We start from the raw sequence: 8,010 nt of genomic DNA, 5'->3' as shown, positions 1-8,010 counted from the left end.
ATTAGTTAAAATACTTTTAAAGTGCTCTCTTAAAACTTAGGTTCTGTAAAACTATAGTCTATGGGGAAATACTGATGGTACCATTTTTGGAACCTTTTTTTTGCAATTACATTTCTCTTGAGTTATTTTTAATGCATGCACTCTTCCACTTGACTTTTCCTTTGGCAGGAGCGGGAAGCACGTCAGCAGTCCAATGTGAGAGAGAAAATCAGTCTCACTGTGTTTGGTTTGAGTAGGTTTAGCCTAGTTTCAAATCAGCAAATTTAAACTTGAAATATGTTCCCTGAAAATCCCTCCCTGAAAAGCTTACATATCAAAGTGGATTTTGTATCTGATGATTGTATCTGTTTTTGATCATCAGATCAGTTAACCTTTTACTAACATTAATCCAGCCATAATAAACCCAATCATGTTAAGCCTTCAAACGAATCAACATCCGAATCAACAGAAATTGACTTAACTGATTTTGTTATATATCTTTTCAATCATCCAATCTAAAAGAGACATTTGTTGATTTAATTGCGAATAAACACAATGAATTTTGAATAAATGCATCTAAGTTTAGGATACAAGTGGTTTAGCGCAGTAGTGTTACTCCCTTTTTTGCTTTCTTTGTCGTTTGTCACTGCTATCTCTGGTGTGTGTACATGTTTGCCTATGGCCTTGTAGTGTCTGTCTGTCTGTCTGTCTGTGTGTGTGTAAATAGTTTATAGAGCCTCTGTTACCACTGTGTGTTCTCTAACATCTACTTTATTTCCGCAGGCTGCTGAAATCACGTTTGGAGAAAGAAGAATTTGAGAGCGAGCTAAAGGATCTTCAGGATTCACTCCTCACCATGAAGAAACAAATGCCTGCGCCTCACGATAACGGTTCCTCAGCAGAGGTAATTCACATGTCAGTCACGAGGCAGAAAGCAGATTATGTTCACTGTGTGGGTGAAATGCAGGCGCTGATCTCCTCTGTTTTACAGTGTGTTTATTCTTTTTTTGTCACAGCTGTTGGGTTTTCCTGTGGCTGAAGCTTTAGTAATTTCATTCATTTTTCTTGCACACACACACACACACACACACACACACACACACACACACACACACACACACACAAATGCACACTTGAATGCCCTATACTCATATTAACACATTGTTAGCACCTTGGCACATTCCTCTTTCTCACACACACATTATTCATCTCTGATTGCTTATCCCAAGGAGCTTCAGCGTTGCCATGATGATCTGAAGCGGGCTCGCGCCGATCTGGACAAACAAAAGGGCGAGTTAGACGAGCAGAGGGAGGCACTTCAAGCCCTGAAGAAAGCGAGCGGAGAGAAAGAGGCAGAGCTTCTGTCTGAGATTAGCAGGTTGAAGGAGAAGTCGCAGAAAGACAAAGACGAGCTGGAAAAGGCACTCGAGAAGGCAAAAGAGGTGAATCTATAGAAAAGAAGTGACAGTTTTTACAAAAAAGACACCTCAAGCATGTATGAAATGGATTTAATGTATAAAAAGTTCAAGTTTTTATAATATTGTTGATCCATTCCTCTACAGTCATCAGTTGTGTCTTCAGGAAAGACTGTGGTGGACCACGGCCCCAACCTGGAGCTCCAGGAAGCGAACAATCGCCTCAGAGAGAGGCTGGCCCGCATGGTACTACACACAAAAACACACACAGCTGTACACACAAACGTATGCAAAATCATCCAAACCGACATACTGTACAAGAACAAAAGAAATGGCCTCCCACACAGACTCTATTTTCAACTGAGAAATGTGAAATAAATTAGATCCAAAGAAAAACTCAAACATGTAAGCTCAGAAAATAATCCCTGTGAGATGAATTTACATAATATGCGCGTTGTGCTCTGTGTGCGTTGGAACGCAATGTATTACAGCTGTTTTAAGTGCTACAATCTTGTTACTTTTGATGTGAAATGATCATGAGAACAACATTGACAAAAATCGGTGTAGGTGCAAAGCCAGTACAACTCCACAAATGTCAAGGATACGGAGTAAAGCCTCCCAGTTTGTATGCAGCGACCAGTAAAGTTTAACTGTAGTTTGAATGAAAAGCCCTGTATTATTTGTCACTCCTCCTATTTTACATGCCAAACAGATAAAACAATACAGAGTTTAAAGACAAACAGGTTTGCTGTGTGGTAAATATTGTTCTTTTCTCATTCTCCAGACAAGGCTTCACTCCAGCGCGCCGCGGAGCTCAGATGCTGAGGAGGCGGTGGAAGCTCTGGAGGGTGAGAACCGCTCCCTGAAGTCTCAGCTGGAGGAGGCCAAGAGAGGAGCCACCCGCCTGAGCAAGGAGAGGGACGAGTTGACCCGGCGGCTGGAGGAGAGAGACCTGGAGAGGGAGGCGCTAAAGAGGGGCAAGAGTGACCTGGAGGAGCAGAAGAGGCTGCTGGACCGAGCCCTGGAGAAGATAAATAAAGAGGTGTGTGAGTTTGTTCGGGTTAGAGCAATGTCTTGGCTTGCTGATGTGTAGAGATATTGTCATCCACCACCATTTCTCTCTTTCTGTCAGATGGAGGTGATGATGGGAGATTCTCGTCAGTCGGTGGTCGCCCTGCAAGCACAATTGGAGGACTACAGGGAGCGCTCAAGGAAGGACCTGCAGGAAGCCCAGCGCAACAGCAAGGAGAGGCTGGCTGATCTGCAGAGGGCGCAGAGCAATCTCAAGGTCCAGCAGGACGAGGTGAGGACAAACGGGTGGAAAAATAGAAAGGATAAGTGAAGGAAAGGAAGTTTGATGGGGTTTTTTTTGTATTTCATGTTCTTTAATATACTAGATCACTCCAACTATAAATAACTTAACTGTTTGCTTGTTTGTCTTTACCTTTTTAAGGCCTTTTTAAATGCTTTTTTGGGATGACAATGTCAGTTTGGTCGGTTCAGACTGAAATATTTGTCAAATATTTTGGTTAATGACCAAAACCCTGCAAAATTAAAGACATTCCTCTGTGTGTATTTTAGATTTGCATTCTAACATAGCTTAATATTTACTGCTATAAGCATTGTCACTGTGAGGATGTTAGCTTGCTGATTAAAGCATTTAGTTCAAATCACCATAAGCACAGTCTCATAAAGTCACATAGTATGTCACTATACTATGCATCTCACATCTAACTTCTAGCATTGAAAACTTAACTTAAAGCCTCTTTTATTTACTTTTTATTGCCTTTAAAATCATTTTGCTGAAATTATTAGACTATATGGTGTACGGTGACGAACTATTTGCAAATTATTTCTATGTGATACATTTTTGCTGATTTATGTGAGCGTGTAATTAAGTTTTTCAGTGTTACAGGGCGGTAAGGAGAAAGAGCATGCAGGTATAAGTTAATGTTGGGGGGAGTTTGAAGATAGAAACTGCATGGAATTGAGTGGACTTCAAGTAAAATTCATGCATTGTTGCCCCCCCAATCTTGTTTTCAGGTTTCCCGTCTGAAGAAGGAGCTGCTGGCGTGCAGCGAGGAGAGAGACAGTGCCCAGTTGGAAAGAGACCTCCTCAACAACCGTCTCAAACACTTAGAGAGCGAACTAGAATCAGAGAAGAGCACTCACACTGACCGCACGAGGGAGATCAGGGCCCTGGAGGTGAGCCTGCGGGGTCAAAGTTCATGAACTGGGGAATCTAAAGTTGGGTTGGAGTAAATCAGGGATGCAGTGAGGTGTCAGCAAATTGAGTAAGCACAAAAAAAGAAATATGTTACAGAATGTATGTATCTATTTGTGTTCACAGGATAAAATTAAAACAATCGAGATCGAACTGGATGAGGAGAGGAGCAGTGTGGAGCTTCTGAACGACCGCATTACACGTAGCAGAGATCAGGTGCCGCATAAAAATATTTGAATACACATGCAAATAACCAGAGGGAGGTATTTCTATGTTATGGTATATCTGATAACAATTTACTGACACTGTCTCTTCATTCTTCTGTCCTATCTCACGTTATCCTCTCAGGTGGACCAGCTTCGTTCAGAGTTGATGCAGGAGCGTTCGGCCAGACATGACCTGGAAATGGACAAAAGCTCAATTGAGAGACAGGTACTGTTCATTCACCCAGTGCCTGCACATGCACACAAATTCACATTCAAAGTTAGCATTCATTCAAACAGCTTTTTTGCTAAATCGGTGGTTTAACAACCTCACTGTCCCACTTTCCTCCCAGATGAAGGAGTTGAAGTCTCGTGTGGCAGACATGGAGGGACAGGCTCGGCCCTCAGTTGGAATAACCCTGCTGGAAAACAAAATTCAGGAGTTGGAGGAGAGGCTCCGCAGTGAAGAAAGGTATGACTGAACACACTGTATCTAAATATGGAGTCCTATTTTTGTGGTATATTTTTCAATGAGTCAAAGTAACAAAAGCCAGCGGCTGCACACTATCGACACTGAAATGCTACTTTCTGGTAAAGCGACCCTCATCAGGCATTTCGTATGACTGCAAGCCTGCATCTACTGTATATATATACACAGTCACAAAGAGCAACAACATATTCTGAGGACCCAGCATTCAACCCATCAGTAAAAAATATTAATTAATAATAATAAGTCAATCAAAGTATTGCAGTGTTCTAACTGTATATTCTGAATTTCTCCATACAGAGAGAAGACCAGCATCCAGGGTTCTCAGAGACGAATGGAGAGGAAGCTGAAGGAGCTGAACGCCACATTAGACCAGGAGAGGAGCCAGCATGTTGAGCAGAGAGATCAGGTAAATGTCAAGATTTGCATGCAAGTGCTCTTCAGTATTTGTTTTAGTGTTTGCTGGTTAAATACTAGATGTTGATGCCCAAGGGTTAAGGTTGGGTTAGGGGTTCTTGTCCAGTGCAGATGAGAGCTGGCAATCAAATACCAGATATCTGAATCCTCATTGGATCTTATTGTTTGCAAGCAGGAGTCATCCTTAGCTATTATAGCACTTTGTGATAATGCACATATATTCATTGTAGCAGCAGGAAGCACATGATTTTAATCAAGGTGTTACTTTACTTTTGGTCAAAACACCTTTTGTTAGGACTCATTGTTTGCCTCCCATCTTCCATCCACCACCAACGCCTACTCCTTACACTCGCCACATATCTCGTTGTTAAGCAAAGATACATTATTAACTTTCTCAGAACACACTGACAGGCAGACAGAGCGGGGCCTCAACCTGCAGGCTAATCTCTTCTGCAGTGAGCTTTTTCATAATCAGCTTCACAATACATTTTAACATCACTCCATTACAGACACACAGATACAAGAGTGGCATCGTTCTTCTCATCTTACTCTCAGCAAGAAGGCAATTATGGGTACTTTTTTCAGACGGGTGAAATTTACAATTCCAGTCTTAAGGACTAGAAGAGGCGGATTCTGTGTTAACATCCATGATGCTTGACGCTTAAGCACAGTCAAATAGGATGGAAGATGAAAACCATATTATCATCACTAGCTTGTTGCTGCTGTTTATATTCCCCCCAGACACAAATTTAAAAAATCCACTGCAGGATTATTTCCTGGGTGTATACATGTGTGTGTATATATGTACACAAATAACTGTATATGTTGTTTGTTTTTTTTTTTTTTTTTTTTTTTTATGTTATTTAATTATGTAGTAAGAATTGTCGATCAATACTGTTTAACCTATATCTGATGTTTTATCATTAACACAGTTCAAACAGAGCTTAAGTGCTTGTTTTATAAAAAAAACTAATCTCATTTGTACTCCTCCTGACCCAAACCCAACCTCACTTGGTCACCAGAAACCTGCCTGACCTCCCTTCCCCTATCATCTCTCTGCTGCCTCAGCCTTTTTTTATGTAAACCTAGCTCCTTCCCTACAAACCCGCACACCTGTCCAACCCCCTGCCTGTCCGCCTTCGTCCCCACCGCTCCCTCACAGCCCACGTCTTCACCTGTGACCTCCTCTGTTCCCCTCTAACCCCCTGCCTCTCCCTCTCTCCGTCCCCAGCTGTCTCTGCGTGTGAAGGCCTTGAAACGGCAGGTGGACGAGAGCGAGGGTGAAGTGGAGCGCTTGGAGGGAGTCCGCCGGAAGCTTCTCAGAGACTTGGAGGAGCAGCAGGAGCTCCAGGAGGCAATGCATGCCAAAGTCACAGTGCTAGAGACCGAACTGAAGTAAGCTATGGTCCCAAATCTGTGAAATAATGTTGATTTTAGATGTTGTTCAATCACAAAAAAATAGAAACTTACTTACTTACTTACTTACTGTTCCACACACAATGTTAAAATTTTGAGTATTTGACAAGTACCCATATCGATACCATGTGTCTTCTCTACACTAGGTGGCACTCTATAGTAACTAGCTGGACAATGTCTGAAAACTTGAGTCAGTGTTTTTAGATTTTCTGTTGTGTGCTTTATCTCAGGCGGAAGTCACAGCAGACACATCGTGCAGCTCTAGGCTCCTCCGCTTTAAGCTCTGAGGATGAGGACGGTTTCTATGACACCAACATCACCTCCATCCTCAACGAGAGCCACCTACAGACCACCAACTGTTAAAGGAAGATCACGGCATGAATAAAGAGACCTATAAAAAGATTTTTCTTTTTCCTTCAGTGCAAACACTTTGTCAGAGAAAGGTACTCAGGGCATCAAGGACTTGCTTGTGAAGAACTCGGTTGCCATGCACTACAAAATTGCCTCGCAGTTGTTCTTGGGTTTTATTTTTAGCACGGCAGTCCAACGGAGACAGGTTGTCAGGATAATTAGATTGCATTTTTGGAGCCTTCAGCTGTGATTGTGATTGCTTCAGTTCTGTCGTATTTTAACTATCCTGAGATCTTCTGTTTCCCTGTTGTGTTAAAGAGAAGAGATACAATTACACTTGATGCCAGGTTTAATGTCATGTACTTCAACTTATATAATGTTTTTAAAAAGACTCTTTGCTGTGTATTCTTTGTATTGACTATATTTACTGTATACTACTGTGGTAGCACATTACTGTGGCATGGTTTATGTTCAGAGGTTACACACAGCAGACTTGGAAATTCAAACCACCGTTAAACCAAAAAAGAACCCCATATATTTTTCTTATTGTTCTTATATCTGTGTTTGCTTGCGCATGATGAGTTACTTTTGTCAGTGTTGTTAGCAGCTCCAAGTGTTTCTTTGTGTATTGAAAATGATGTTTGTTTGTTTGTTTTTTTACCTTTGAATGTGACAATATTGGCCATTCAAACTGAGCCTGTATTTTTACACTGTATTAGCCTGTTACTTAAGACAATCAAAGATATACGTACAGTAGCACTGTGTGTCCTCAGAGATTAATCCTCTCCCTATAAAGTTTTCTACTTTAACCACCATATTTTTGATGTGGTTTAATATATTACTACATATTAAGCTTGATTTGTGTGCATGTTTTCACTCAAATGCCTTAAGAAATTTGGTTCATATCTTTTTTCTTTATCTATTTTCACATCATGTTGTTCCCTGCATGTTTCCTGTTTATATGCTGCTGCTGTAATGATTTAAATAGTATTTCATATGCTTGCCTGTGCTTGCATCTCCTCTACATTCCTACTGAAAAAATCATCAGATCACATTTCTCTTTGTTGCCCCTTGCTGTTGTGAATGTTGATTATAATCTTTGAATTACATTTTGATGGTATTACGTTTTAAACATGTCACTTTTCAAGTTTCTATTTGGGAAATTACAAGCAATGATGCTATTAAATGTATAAAATGTTTATTAAGCAACTGGTAACATTTGAAATGTGCAGAGCTTTGTAAGTTTTCCCCAAATTTTTGACAGATATTTTAGATTTTGGTCCGTGTGTACAATAAAAAGAGGTATATTGTATTTTTTTTTCACCATGTTCTCTCATCTTTGATCTATATTTAATTCTGTAAAATATATACTTTTTGGTGTATTTTGGGACATTTTAAGCATTTATAACAGACAGTAGAGAGGTGACAGGAAGGTCCCAAGCTGGACCTGAACCAGGGATGTCTGCAAGTCTGTCTTAAAGCAATAATCAGATGCCCAAACGAACACTGGAACAGGTT

At 40.8% G+C, this 8,010-nt stretch overlaps 1 protein-coding gene across 2 annotated transcripts in view; it reads left to right on the top strand.

The window, feature by feature from the left end:
* The window catches only part of cgnb (cingulin b), a 21,512-nt gene extending 13,708 nt beyond the window's left edge, over positions 1-7,804 (top strand). The window contains exons 9-21 of one of the 2 annotated variants that reach the window (XM_051389610.1): positions 169-195; positions 763-883; positions 1,209-1,421; positions 1,542-1,640; positions 2,179-2,436; positions 2,527-2,697; positions 3,438-3,599; positions 3,745-3,834; positions 3,967-4,050; positions 4,175-4,293; positions 4,609-4,717; positions 5,957-6,120; positions 6,372-7,804. In XM_051389610.1, coding sequence (XP_051245570.1) covers positions 169-195; positions 763-883; positions 1,209-1,421; positions 1,542-1,640; positions 2,179-2,436; positions 2,527-2,697; positions 3,438-3,599; positions 3,745-3,834; positions 3,967-4,050; positions 4,175-4,293; positions 4,609-4,717; positions 5,957-6,120; positions 6,372-6,504 — 1,750 coding nt within the window. In that variant the 3' untranslated portion in view covers positions 6,505-7,804. The remainder of the gene's footprint in view (positions 1-168; positions 196-762; positions 884-1,208; positions 1,422-1,541; positions 1,641-2,178; positions 2,437-2,526; positions 2,698-3,437; positions 3,600-3,744; positions 3,835-3,966; positions 4,051-4,174; positions 4,294-4,608; positions 4,718-5,956; positions 6,121-6,371) is intronic. The other variant, XM_051389611.1, reaches the window with a different exon arrangement.
* Positions 7,805-8,010: the final 206 nt, after the last annotated feature.

This window comes from Dicentrarchus labrax, unplaced genomic scaffold, assembly GCF_905237075.1.
Source record: "Dicentrarchus labrax unplaced genomic scaffold, dlabrax2021, whole genome shotgun sequence".
In the NCBI taxonomy this organism is placed as follows: domain Eukaryota; kingdom Metazoa; phylum Chordata; class Actinopteri; family Moronidae; genus Dicentrarchus; species Dicentrarchus labrax.
The sequence above is the reverse complement of the archived record's forward strand: the minus strand, read 5'-3'. Positions and strand labels throughout refer to the sequence as shown.